The sequence below is a fragment of the Alligator mississippiensis genome, chromosome 5, assembly GCF_030867095.1.
Source record: "Alligator mississippiensis isolate rAllMis1 chromosome 5, rAllMis1, whole genome shotgun sequence".
NCBI lineage: Eukaryota > Metazoa > Chordata > Crocodylia > Alligatoridae > Alligator > Alligator mississippiensis.
This window is the reverse complement of record NC_081828.1, coordinates 218437205-218450401: the sequence shown is the minus strand read 5'-3', so window position 1 is coordinate 218450401 and position 13197 is coordinate 218437205. Positions and strand designations below refer to the sequence as shown.

Sequence of the window (13197 nt, the reverse complement as noted above, 5' to 3'; positions counted from 1 at the left end):
TGGGCAAATAGTTAGCAGAGACCTGAACAAGAGAAAGAAAGGGCTCCTTACCTAGAGAAAGCAGCGTGCCGTAGTTCTCCATCATCACTTCCCGGTAGAGCGCCTTCTGCCAGTCCGCAAACACGTCCCACTCCTCCCGGAAAAAGTAGACGGCCACGTCCTCAAAGGTCACCGGCACCTGCAAGCACAAGCAGTCAGCACCCTCTGTCCAGTCCCAACAAGGGAACGGCTTTTGCTGGGGGAAATTCCCCCTCCCTCCCATGCAAGGAAGCCCAAGTCCTAGGCACCGCTGAAGTCTCAGCTAAACCCGGGCTGGCGGTGTGATGCACAGTGATTCTCAGCAGACTTGCACATCTCAACGGCATCAGCTCAGCACTAAATGCAGCCTGCAGCCAGCAAGCTCTGGACTGCTTGGGCCAAGACAGAGCCACAGGGGTAAACGGCCCCAGCAGTTGCCTGAAGGGGGGAAGACCCTGGGGCAGGCACAGCACAGGGCTGCTGTATGCCCCTTGCACTGCTCCTCCACCATGCCCTGGGGTAAGGGTAGGGTCTCCAGCCCACCCCACCACGGAGAATCTGGGCCTGCAGGAGACTCCTAGTCCAGGGGTATCAGTGATGAAGCACCCTTGGTGTCAAGGAGGTACTGGACTCAAATCTCCCCAGTGCCAAGACCCCAAACAAGCTGCAAAAGGAAATGGTAACTCAACTGCGTGTGAAAGGTGGGTGTCGTTTTCTTGGATTTTAGCAAGGCCTTCAATACGGTATCTCATCCCATTCTCATAAATAAATGAAGAGGCTGTGACAGATTTTCACACAGTCTGGTGGATGGCAAATTGACTTGGGGGTCGCACCTAGAAGAGTGGTAGCAGACAGGTCGGTATTGACCTGGAAGGACATGGGCAGTGGAGTCCTGCAGAGCTCAGTCCTCGGACCTGTACTCTTCAATGTCTTCATCAGTGACTTGGATGTGGGGGTGACGTGCACTCTGTCCACGTTTGCAGACAATACTAAATTGTGGGGTGAAGTGCACAGTCCAGAGGGTAGGGAACAACTGCAGGCAGACCTGGACAGGTTGGAAGAGTGGACAGTACACGATAGGATGCAACACAACAAGGACAAGTGCAGAGTGCTGCACCGAGGGTGCAAAAATATCCAGCACACCCACTGGCTGGGACCCACATCTACTGGCTGAGGGTCCTCTCAGCAGCACAGATGCAGAAAGGGATCTCGGAGTCCTAGTGGACTCCAGGATGAACACAAGTCATCGGTGCGACAAAATCACCAGCAAAGCTAACCGCACTTTATCGTGCATCAGCAGATGCGTGACCAATAGATCCAAGGAGGTGACACTTCCCCTCTATGAGGCACTGGTCAGACCGCAGTTGGAGGACTGCGTGCAGTTTTGGGCACTGCACTTCAAGAAGGGTCATGAACCTGCACAGGTTCGTGGCACGCAGATCGTGCCTGACCAATCTAGTCTCTTTTTATGACCAGGTTATGAAACGCCTGGACACAGGAGGAGGGGTGGATGTCGTATACTTAGACTTCAGGAAGGCCTTTGATACGGTATCCCACCCCATACTGGTGAACAAGTTAAGAGGCTGTGACTTGGATGACTACACAGTCCAGTGGGCAGGGCTCAGTCCTGGGACCAATACGCTTCAACATCTTCATCAGTGACTTGGACGAGGGAGTGAAATGTACTCTGTCCAAGTTTGCAGATGACACAAAGCTATGGGGAGAAGTGGACACGCCGGAGGGCAGGGAACAGCTGCAGGCAGACCTGGATAGGTTGGACAAGTGGGCAGAAAACAACAGGATGCAGTTCAACAAGGAGAAATGCAAAGTGCTGCACCTAGGGAGGAAAAATGTCCAGCACACCTACAGCCTAGGGAATGACCTGCTGGGTGGCACAGAGGTGGAAAGGGATCTTGGAGTCCTAGTGGACTCCAAGATGAACATGAGCCGGCAGTGTGACGAAGCCATCAAAAAAGCCAATCGCACTTTATCGTGCATCAGCAGATGCATGACGAATAGGTCCAAGGAGGTGATACTTCCCCTCTATCGGGCGCTGGTCAGACCGCAGTTGGAGTACTGCGTGCAATTCTGGGTGTCGCAATTCAAGAGGCATGCGGATAACCTGGAGAGGGTCCAGAGAAGGGCCACTCGTATGGTTAAGGGCCTGCAGACCAAGCCCTACGAGGAGAGACTAGAGAAACTGGACCTTTTCAGCCTCCGCAAGAGAAGGTTGAGAGGCGACCTTGTGGCTGCCTATAAGTTCATCACGGGGGCACAGAAGGGAATTGGTGAGGATTTATTCACCATGGCGCCCCCGGGGGTTACAAGAAACAATGGCCACAAGCTAGCAGAGAGCAGATTTAGACTGGACATTAGGAAGAACTGCTTCACGGTTCGAGTGGCCAAGGTCTGGAACGGGCTCCCAAGGGAGGTGGTGCTCTCCCCTACCCTGGGGGTCTTCAAGAGGAGGTTAGATGAGTATCTAGCTGGGGTCATCTAGACCCAGCACTCTTTCCTGCCTATGCAGGGGGTCGGACTCGATGATCTATTGAGGTCCCTTCCGACCCTAACATCTATGAATCTACGAATAAGGATGTGGATAGACTCGAGAGGGTCCAGAGGAGGCCGCTCATATGGTCAGAGGCTTACAGGACAAGCCCAACGAGGAGAGACTGAGGGACCTGGACCTCTTCAGCCTCCTCAAGAGAAGGCTGAGAGGTGATCTTGTGGCTGCCTACAAATTCATTAGGGGGATGCAGCAAGGGACTACAGATGCACTAGGGTGCCTCTTGGGGTAACAAGGAACAATGATCACAGACTGACAGAGAGCAGATTTAGGCTGGATATCAGGAAAAACTTCTTCATGGTAAGGGTGGCCAAAATCTAGACTGGGCTGCCAAGGGAGGTGGTGCTCTCCCCTCCTTGGGGGTCTCTAAGAGAAGGCTGGGTATGCATCTGGCTGGGGGCATCTGACCCCAGCCCTTTTTGCTGCCCAGGCAGGGGGTCGGACTGGATGATCTGTCGAGGTCCCTCCTGACCCGAGCATTGATGAACCTGTGAAAGGACGGGTCAGTCCAGGCAGAAGAAAGCAAGATGCCAACTCAGTGCCGGGCATCTCATAGGATCTTGCTGGGATCCTATGACCCCAGCTGACTTCCTGCCCTTTGGGCGGGGGGCTGGACTCGATGATCTTCCGAGGTCTCTTCCGGCCCTAATGTCTATGAAATCTATGAAATCTCTGCAGCCCTGGCTGCCTGCAGAGCGCCCAGAAAAGCAGGTGAATCCAGACTCCTGGAAAGACCTCAGGACTCTGCCAGAGGGCCGGGATCTCACACAACGGCTCTCAGAGAGGTGCGAGGTGCCCACACTCCTCTCCAGCATTCAGGCTGTCTGAGGGCTTTCCACATGTCCCAGAGGATCACGGCACTGCCCTTGCCAGAGCAGCGGAGGACGAAGGTAGGTCTGTGCCCTGGCTGGAGATGCACAAGTCAGATTGGAGCATCCTGAGGTTTCCCTCCCTCCCCTCTGGAAATCCCGGTCCCATTCGCGTGGCGTTTCAGGGAAGACTCCAGGTATCTGAAGAGCTCGGAGGGGGTGGGAGGAGAAGGGAGGAGTATTTAAACTGCTAGAAGGAAAACCAATACAACTCTTATTAGCAGCCCTCTGAGCCCTGACCCTGAGTTAAATGATCAGCGGCACACAACAGGCTGGATGGGGAGCTGGGGGCTGCACATCATCCGCTTGCAGGAAACCCCGCGTCCCGCCACTGCGCCACCTCTGCTGGGGGCCGTGCCCACCCCAACACAGCAGCCTGGGGAAGTGCCCACGGCGGCGTCTGTGACCTCAAACCAAGGACAGCGCGAAACCTCCTGCGTGCAGCCGGGCTGTCCACTCGGGGCCGTCCATCCAGGGCAACAACCGAACACACCCCTGCGGAGAGACAGGCGGCGAACAGCCGTCCCCGTCCCTGTCCCCATCCCCTTCCACACCGCGCATGGGGACGGGACGGGACGGGGGCAGCTGGCCTGGGGCACATCAGGGAGGGGGCAGAGCAGCAGATCCAGCAGGGAGCATGGAGCAAAAAGCAGAGCAGCAGAGGAGCACAGGGAAGCTCTGCTGGAGGCAGAGGAGCGCAGGGCAGGGAGCAGAAAGCAGAGTGGGAGAGAAGGCAGGGAGCAGAAAGAGGACTGGCAGGGCAGGGAGCAGAAAGCAGAGTGGGAGAGAAGGCAGGGAGCAGAAAGCAGAGTGGGAGAGAACGCAAGGAGCAGAAAGCAGAGTGGCAGGGCAGGGAGCAGAAAACAAAGTGGGAGAGAAGGTAGGGAGCAGAAAGCAGACTGGCAGGGAGCGGAAAGCAGAGTGGGAGAGAAGGTAGGGAGCAGAAAGCAGACTGGCAGGGAGCAGAAAGCAGAGTGGGAGAGAAGGCAAGGAGCAGAAAGCAGACTGGCAGGGAGCGGAAAGCAGAGTGGGAGAGAAGGCAGGGAGCAGAAAACGGACTGGCAGGGCAGGGAGCAGAAAACAAAGTGGGAGAGAAGGTAGGGAGCGGAAAGCAGAGTGGGAGAGAAGGCAAGGAGCAGAAAGCAGACTGGCAGGGAGCGGAAAGCAGAGTGGGAGAGAAGGCAAGGAGCAGAAAGCAGACTGGCAGGGAGCGGAAAGCAGAGTGGGAGAGAAGGCAGGGAGCAGAAAACGGACTGGCAGGGCAGGGAGCAGAAAACAAAGTGGGAGAGAAGGTAGGGAGCAGAAAGCAGAGCGGGAGAGAAGGCAGGGAGCAGAGAGCGGATTGTCAGGGCAGGACAGGGAGCGGAAAGCCGAGCGGCAGCGCCCCCTGCGGGGCGGCCCCTGGCACCGGCCGGGCGCGGGGATGCGGCGGCACTCCTACCTGGGCCGGGCCGGGCCGGGCCATGCTGCGGAGTGACTCCGGAGCGACGCCCCGCGAGCCGGGCGCGGGGCCTGCCGGGAGCCGGAGGCGGGGCACACGAGCGTGCCCAGGGGCCGTGCAAAGCCGCGTGCCCCGGCTCGGTCCGGGCCGGCGCTCCGTGCTGTCGGGCAGGTCCGGGGAGCCGGGCTGCAGCCGGGGGCGAAGGCGGCGGCGGGGGGTGCGCGGGCGGCTGCCCCCTGGGTGCGGGTCCCGCAGGGAGCGGGGCTAGAGACGGGGCAGAGACGAGGGCTCCCCTCTGCAGAGACTCGCAAGGCCAGGCGGGGGTGGAAAGAGATCCGTGGGGGGGCGGACAGGAGAAGTCCCCGGGGGTTTATTGTTGGCACCCGACAAAAAACGAGGCGTCACCGCATAGAAGGCGCAGGCGGGCAGTTGAAAGCCAACGCCAGGCAGCACTTGGTCCCCCGGCGTGGCATTAACGTGGGGACTCGTCCCCAGATGTGGGGGAAGCGGGGAGTTCAGCCGTTCACACGGGGATTAGACGCGTGCTTGGAGGAAAGCAGCACCAGGAGCTTCGGACCACAGGGGCGAGGGGCACGGCCTCTGCATCAGACCTGCCTCCACCTCCAACGATGGGGGCTGCAAGGGAGAGGCCCGGGAAATCCCCTGGCCCCCGCAGGCTCCTAGCTCCGCACCCCGGGGCAGCAAGAGCTACCCTGGCCGTGCAGGCTCTGCCTCTGCTTGCTCGCGGGCACGATTCAGGGCGAAGGGGACGCGTGGGAAAGGCTAGCACCATCAGCGCGTGGGAGCTGCCTGGGGAGCAGGGGGGAAACGTCCAGCGGCCCATCAGCTCCGGTTCTCTCCCAGCACCCGGCGTGGAAGGAGCAGGGCACAAGTCCACGGCTGTCTGAAAGGCCTGGACGAGCAAGCGCCAGGCCGTGCTCCCACTGGGTGCTGGCACCAAGCGCTGCAGACACCCTGCCCTGAAACCCTAGGGCAGCGGGGCTGGCAGGGACCTGCAGAGTTCACGTCGAGTCCAACCCCTGCCTGAGGCAGGATCAGCCCTGTCCAAACCAGCCCAGACAAACCCAGTCTCTAACCTCTCAGCAGTCATCCTGACACAACATCACACCCGACGGTGCCCCAGGGAAAGCAAGGGGCCGCGGCTGCCAAAATGCCCGTCAAAGGTTGGTAATATGCGCTCAAGGGAGGTTGTGCCTTGCTACAGAGGAAGGCAAGCCCCCCAGTCTGGGGTAAAATTCCTCCCAAATATGACATTGGTCTGATCCTGAGCACAGGGGGGTTGATCCCAGCAGGGGCATTGGCACAGCCCCAGCCTGGCTGCAACAGCACCTCTGAGGGAGCCTTAAAAACACCCGAATAATTGTAGCAGAAACCCCCATAGCAGAGCACAGGCATCCTGCACCGAGATCATCCCAACCAGGGGCTGTCCAACTTCTCCTTGCCGTGTAGAGCCCCCTCCCGACACCGGCCCCCTGCTCTAACAGCAACGTTTTGCTGAGAGCCCGTCTCAGCCGCTTCCCCCTCCCTGAGCTCTCCCCCAGTTCTGATTTGGAGGCTGTGCCCCCCACTCCCTGCTCAATAGCGACCGATGTCCCTTTCCTCCAAGCACGTCTGATCCCTTTTTGAATCAGGGGTCCTGGTCCTCCTGGCACGGAGCTGCCTGGGGAATTTCCCCATCGCTCCTGGAGTCAATGGAGCAGCTAGGACTACCCCGTGTCGGAGCACAATTTCTGGCTTATTGAGCTTGTAGAGCAGGGGGCAGGACGTTCAGACCAGGCAGGGAACAGACAAAGGACAAAGCCGCTTTGCAAACCAAGGTTTAATGTGGCTGAACAATGCAAGGTGCGGAGAGCCTGGGGGAGCAGTGACAGCCACCGGCACCAGCAGGACAGAGCACGGACACAGAGATCCCTGAGGATGCACAGCCCCGCTCCCCGCTGCTGCATGCTCCTTGCAGGGGAGCCACACCTGCAACCCCCGGGAGAGCGCGGGGCACGGGCGGGGAGGAGCAGGGGTGCGGAGCCCGAGTGCGCCCTGGGATGACGGGTGTAAGAGCAGGGCTGGGTGCAGTAAGGTGCAAGACGGGGTAGGGGGAAGGGAGGCTGAAAGGCAGGTGTGAGGTTAAGCCCCTTCTCCAAAGGCTCCAGGCGCTGCCCTGCCCAGGGCAGACGAGAGGCCCCACGGCCCTGTCAGGGATTGCAGCCAAGTCACGGGGCCATGGTGGAAAAATGCAGCTGTGGAGATCTACGCAGGAGACAGCGGACGAGGGGGCTTGTCAGGGTGACAGACACGACCCCCAGGGCGAGACCAGCGCTCACGGCCACCCCCTGAGCAGCTCACGAATGAGAGATCGGCACACAAGTACCACGATCTGCCTGATAACCCCAAGACCGCCGTGTCCAAGCTGCTGAGAGCACGTGGCAGGGGGCTCTGAGCTGCAGGGGCAGAGCCCAGGCACCCGGGAATCGAAGCGCTGGCGGCAGGCTGAAACTCTGGGGCTGGTGCGCCCCAAGCCCTGCCGGCCAGGCCTGCCGTCTCCCCGCAGAGCAGAGGCACCCGTCAAAGCGGGGCTAAGCTGAGCGAGTGAGGCCGAGTCCACATTCAGTGCCCAGACGGGTCCCTGCCCTCCCTCTCCTCTCTGTCCCAGGTGCCCGCCATGGGGCCAGGCAGCAGCTCCCGCCGTCCTCGTGGGCAGCCGGAGGGCCGAGGGCTGACACGGAGCTCTGCCGCCCGCCAGATGTGCCCGCCAGCCGTGTGCCGGGCTCTCCTCCTCCGGGACAGCTTGGGACAGACGTCGGGGAAGATGGCCACCCGTGTGCCGCCCCAGACCAGCGGCTCCACGCGCTTCCTCACTGCCCGCAGGACGGCCGCCTTGTCCGCCAAGCGCAGCAGCCGGAACACGAGCGCCCGGGGCCGGGCGGTGGCAGCGGGGTCGCAGCGCGTCCCCCCAGGCACGCGGCGCGCGCTCTCGATCTCCAGGGCCGGGACATCAGCGGGCAGCCCAAGCATCCCGGGCAAGGCCGTCTGTAGGAAGGCAATGGCATCCCCACCCTCCGTGCCCTCGGGCAGCCCCAGCAGCCTCAGGTTGTTGCGCCGGGCGCGGGTCTCCAGCGCGCGACAGCGGTGCTCCAGCCGCCTGAGGGTCTTGCTCAGGCCCTGGCTGCCTTTCCGGAGGGCGGTGGCCTCCCGGGCCCAGCCCCGCGCCTCCTGCTCCAGCCGCGCCATGCGGCGCCGCATGCTCGAGACATCCCTGCAGAGGGTGGCGACATCCTCGGAGATTCGGTCCAGCTTCTCCGAGAGGACGGCTTGGAAGTGACCGGTTTCCACCTGGAAGACCTGCGGCGTGTGGCTCTCGCAGCTGCAGGACTCGCTGGGGGCTGCGGTGGGGCACTGCTTCTTGGGGGACGTGTCCCACTCTGCCTCCGTCTGCTGCTCAGAGGCATCAGGACCGCGGGAGCTGGACCTCGGGAGCCGAGCAGCATCCCCCTGGGCTGCAAGGCAGAGAACAGGAAGCTCTGAGCATGCACAGCAAAGCCACGACCATCGGCATGTCTCCCGTGCTGTCCGTCCCAGCCCCGCACAACCAGAAATTGCTGCCTGCGTTGCTGCTGCCCTGTGGCACCTCCGGAGAGAGTGGGAGCAGGGCAAAGGGTCAGTTCAGGCCCCCTGCCCGCTCCGATAGCACCACACAGCAACGAGGACCCCGAGCACCGTCTGCACCATGCTGACGCTGCCCCAGGTGACAGGCAGTGAATATTTAACATCACCCAGCACCACCATGCAGCGGTTAGGACAGGCAGCAAAGGAGGTGAGAGACAACTATGCTGCAGAGGCAGGTACAAAGGACTGGACCTGGGGTTGCCTCCTCCCTGTTGGCTATTGCCCTGCAGCCAGCTCCCCAGCAGGGACTTGCAGGCCTGTCCCCCGTTGCTTCAGCCTCCTCTAGCTGCTCCCTCTCCTGTAGCCATCCCGCTCGACTGCAGACCTTCCCTGCTGTACTTTTCCTCTTATCATAACAGGGTCCCTGGAGGCCTGTTTCAAGGGGTCATGATCGACTTTGGGGCTTGTTGACCTCCACTCCTACCAAGTCCCAGGGATTTAGTAACGGCACCAGAGTCTCAGTTTCTATCTGACCTCTCCAAGCATCTCCAAGCACTGTGCTGGGGCCGCAGCTCAGGACGGACTCACTCCTCTTTTCCCTTAATGGCTCCCACCCACCAACTGACTGGGCCAAACCTCGGCTGAGTTTGCAAGAGCTGAGCAGATCACAAGCCAAGAACCTGCTTAGCACAAGTGTACACCTTTGTTTAGGGGTGAGTTCAGGCTACAGGGGCAGTACAGCAATACCCTCAGGCTCCTAAATGCAGGCCCGATTCAGAGGGCGCGGGCACCGGGAGCTCAGCACCGGGGAGAATCAAGGCACTCAAACAGAAGTGCAGTTTCAGACCTGCTGCAGGAGCAAAGCGATGCCCTCACCTGCAGGATGCGGTCTCTTCGAGCCCTTCTCCGGTCTCCTGAGACACCCGCGGACCTGAGCGCTGCCGGCAGACATGCCGCATTGCGCGTCAGAGCAACCGGCTTCATTTCCAGGTGGTCTCTCGGCACAGGATGCTGCGCTGTAGCGAGGGGCGTCCGCAGGGCCCACTTCTGATGGAAGGACTGCAGAGAAAGTCCACATTAAAGACAGGCCCCACCTGCCCGTGAGCGCTACGCGACCGAGTCATCACCGGATCCAAAGAAGCCTTATTCCTGCAGGAAACCATTTGTCTAGAGGACACCGCTGTTTTCTGTCCAACCAAAGGCAGCGTCCAGGGGAGGAGGTGTCCTGGCACCTGAATAGCTAGTGTCTGCCTGGGCCAAAGGTTTGCTCTTTTTTGCAGGGAAAGGGGGTGACTGGGAAACATAGCAATGTTCTGCCAAGGACCCAACAATGCTGTTCCCAGGGAGCTCCCGGGAAAGCCCAGTGTCCTCTGGCACATGGAAATGCACAGGCTGAAACCTGGCCGTCCGTACTGGGTTACCCTCAGAGCGGGTAGGGGTGGTCGGAGCAGGGAATCTCATAGGGTCATAGGAAAATCCAGCTGGAAGGGACCTCAGGGGATCACATCTAATCCAGCCCCCTGCTCAAAACCATCCCAACCAAGTGTCTGTCCAACTGCTCTTGAAAACTTCCTAGGATGGAGACTCCACAGCTGCTCCATGCAGCCTGTTTCAGTGCTGGACCACCCTCAGGGTCAGAAAGTCCCTCCTCATCTCCAGCCTCAGTTTCCCCTGCTGCAGCTTGAGGCCGTTGCTCCTTGTCCTGTCCCCTACAGCCACAAAGAAAAGCCCATCTCCGTCACCGCCCTTCAGGGGTTTGCAGACTACAAATCCCCCCTCACTCTCCCCTTCTCCTGACTAAATCACCCCTTCAGCCTGTCCTCATCAGTCTTGCTTCCCAGGCCCCAAATAATTTTTGTTACTCTGAACTGGATTCTTTCCAAATCATCCAGGGCCCAGCATTAGGGGGGGGGGCTCCCCAGTGAAAACACAGGGGAAGAATCACTTCCCTTGAACACATCCTCAGGGGTTACCCCATGGACATGTCTCTGGTGGGGACAGGCAACATTATATATGACAAGGCAGAATTAGACAAGGATGACCCATGCCGGACAGGCCGTGCCAGCCCCTGGCCAGGGCAATGCCAGCAAGGCATCCACTCTTCTCTAGCCTGGGTGGAAATCTCAGCCTGTTTGTCCAGACACTGGTCTCGCCAGGGCAAGAAACCCACTTGCAACCACATCCTCTGAGGGCCAGGTCCACATGGGAACCCTGCTCCCGCTCCTGCTCTGGTCATGAGTGTTTCTGCGCTGGCTGCCTCTCCCCTGGGGCTGGCATCCTCTCCCTTCTCAACAAATTGGAAGATTGGACCAAAAGAAGTATCACGAGGTCCAATAAGGACAAGTGCAAAGTCCTGCACTTAGGACAGAACAACCCCATGCATCAGTACAATTTGGGGGCTGAGGTGCTGGGCAGCAGCTCTGCAAAAAAGGACCTGGGGGTGACCGTGGACAATAAGATGGGTATGAACCAGCAGTGTGCCCTTGGTGCCAAGAAGGCTACCGGCATCCTGGGCTGCACTGGGAGGAGCATTACCAGCAGATCCTTCCCCTCTATTCAGCACGGGAGAGGCCACATCTGGAGTCCGGTGTCCAGTTGTGGGCCCCCCACGACAGAAAGGAGGTGGACACATTGGAGAGAGTCCAACAGAGGGCAGCAAAATGGTTTGGTGGCTGTGGGACAGGACTTGTGAGGAAAGACTATGAGAACTGGGCTGATTTAGTCTAGAGAAAAGGAGACTGAAGGGAGGGCTTAATAGCAGCCTTCATCTCCCTGCAGGGGGGTTGCAAAGAGGACGGAGCTGGACTGTTCTCAGTGCGGGCAGATGGCAGGACAAGGAGCAATGGGCTCACATTGCAGCACGGGAAGTTGAGGTTGGATAGTAGGAAAAACTTCCTTATGAGGCGGGGAGTAAAGCTCTGGAACAGGCTACTTGGAGAGGTTGTAGACTCTCCATCCTTGGAGGTTTTTGAAGACCTCAATAAATAAAGCCCTGGCTGGGATGATGTAGTTGGGGCTGGTCCTGCTTGGAGCAGGGGGTCGGACTAGATGTGCCCTCCTGCGGTCCCTTCCAGCCCCCGGTGTCTAGGATCCTGTGATTCGGAGCAGAGCACAGGGTGCAACTGGCTGCTCGGGGAGACCCAGCACTTCCCTCGGGCTGTAACCTGCTTTGGTTGCACACATTTTTCCACCTTCCTCTCCGCTGAGGGCACATGCATCCCTACAGCATGTACCCCACGCACCCATCCTGCCTATGGCTCCGGCCCACACCGACAGCCAGCGTGCTGCCTGGAGCGTGTCCCTGGTGCAGGCACGGAGGCACAGCCTCTCCACTCTCCTGGCAATCCCAAAGCCTGAGCTGCATCAGAGCCGCTCACCCTCGCCAGACGGGGTCCCGGCCCTGCTGCCCATTCTCTCCTGGGCCCTGTTGCACCGGGTGCCGTGAGCAGATGAGCTGCTGTCTGGTGCGTGGGAGGGAGATGGCCCCGCGGTGCGGATCTCCTTGAGACAGCCCAGCAAGCTATGGAGTGGGGAGGTCTCCCTCGTCGCTTCTGCGGAGACAAAGACTATCACTGCTCCATCATCTACACGTGGCCAGGAGAGGGGTCATGCTCCATCTTGTCCTGGACCTCCCCACCTTTGGCTCCCGGCTCCATCCCAGCATGCCAGGGCTCCCTGGTGCTTCCCCCCTTCCTCTGCTAGCCCCACAACACCCAGGCCAGTTTCTAGCCCTAGAGATCCCATGTGTCATCCCTGAGACCCCCCCTCTAATGCCCCAGGCTAAGTCTTGTGCTTGAGCAAATGCTGAAAGTATCATCATGCCCCCTTGTAAATCCACGGTGCATCCACATCTTGAACGCTGTGCCCAGCTCTGGTCCCCGCACCTCAGAAAGGAGAGAGATGAGCTAAAGAAGGTGCAGAAAAGGGCTGCAAGGACGACAAGGGCTATGGAGGGGCTTCCCTAGGAGAAGAGACTAACGAGGCCAGAGCTGGTCAGTTTAGGTAAGAGGTGCCTGGCAGGAGGACAAGAAAAGGGTTTACAAAGTATTCAGTGGTGAAGAGAAAGTCACTAGGGATTTATTACTGACTGCCTCTCACCAGACAAGAATGGAGGGGGGCACAAAATTAAAGGATCAGGCCGTCAGTTTAAAATGAACACAAGGCAGTTCTTGGTCGCCCAGCACCGCTTTCAAGTGGGGACTCATCTCCACCAGATGTGCTGGAAGCTGAGCGTCCAGCCAGATTCACAAAGGGACTGGACACGTTTTAGAGGAAAGGGGCATCGGTAGCTATTTAAGCACGGGTGTGGGGGGCACAGCCTCTACGTCACAAGTTGCTGGACCTTCAATGCTGAAGGCTGCAAGGGAGAGAGGAAGAGGGGGAAACCCTGATCGTGCCCAGGTCACTCTCCCTTCCAGCCTCCGCTCTCTGCCCGCGTGTGACACAGGAGACTGGGGTCTGACCCAGTACGTGGCAGCTCTGATGTTACGATGCCTGTGGCTAAGGGAAGCTCTGCAAGTGCCAAGGCCAGCTGCGCCTCACCCCTCTACCCCCACAGTTTATGCCCTGACTCTTGCCCATCCCCAATTACACCCAGGCTGAGCGCCAGCAGCTCCCCTTGGCCTTTAGTGCCCTGTGCGGACACCAAGCCCCTCCTGAGCACTTGCTCTGCCTTGCACTTG

General features: G+C 59.5%; 2 protein-coding genes across 15 annotated transcripts in view; both read right to left on the bottom strand.

Moving 5' to 3' along the window:
- The window catches only part of LOC102568660 (zinc finger protein 135), a 32267-nt gene extending 27114 nt beyond the window's left edge, over positions 1-5153 (bottom strand). The window contains exons 1-2 of one of the 2 annotated variants that reach the window (XM_059729401.1): positions 4895-5153; positions 52-178 (exon numbers count right to left, since the gene is read on the bottom strand). In XM_059729401.1, the coding sequence (XP_059585384.1) occupies positions 52-178; positions 4895-4918 (151 nt within the window). In that variant the 5' untranslated portion in view covers positions 4919-5153. Of the gene's footprint in view, positions 1-51; positions 1835-4894 lie in introns of those variants that run through there. The other variant, XM_019485644.2, reaches the window with a different exon arrangement.
- Positions 5154-6719: 1566 nt separating this feature from the next.
- LOC109282729 (protein KRBA1) overlaps positions 6720-13197 on the bottom strand; it is a 43208-nt gene continuing 36730 nt past the window's right edge. For all 13 annotated transcript variants that reach the window (XM_059729380.1, XM_019485636.2, XM_059729387.1 and 10 more), the window contains 3 exons: positions 11893-12066; positions 9392-9574; positions 6720-8406 (listed from right to left, as the gene is read on the bottom strand). In XM_059729380.1, the coding sequence (XP_059585363.1) occupies positions 7517-8406; positions 9392-9574; positions 11893-12066 (1247 nt within the window). In that variant the 3' untranslated portion in view covers positions 6720-7516. The remainder of the gene's footprint in view (positions 8407-9391; positions 9575-11892; positions 12067-13197) is intronic.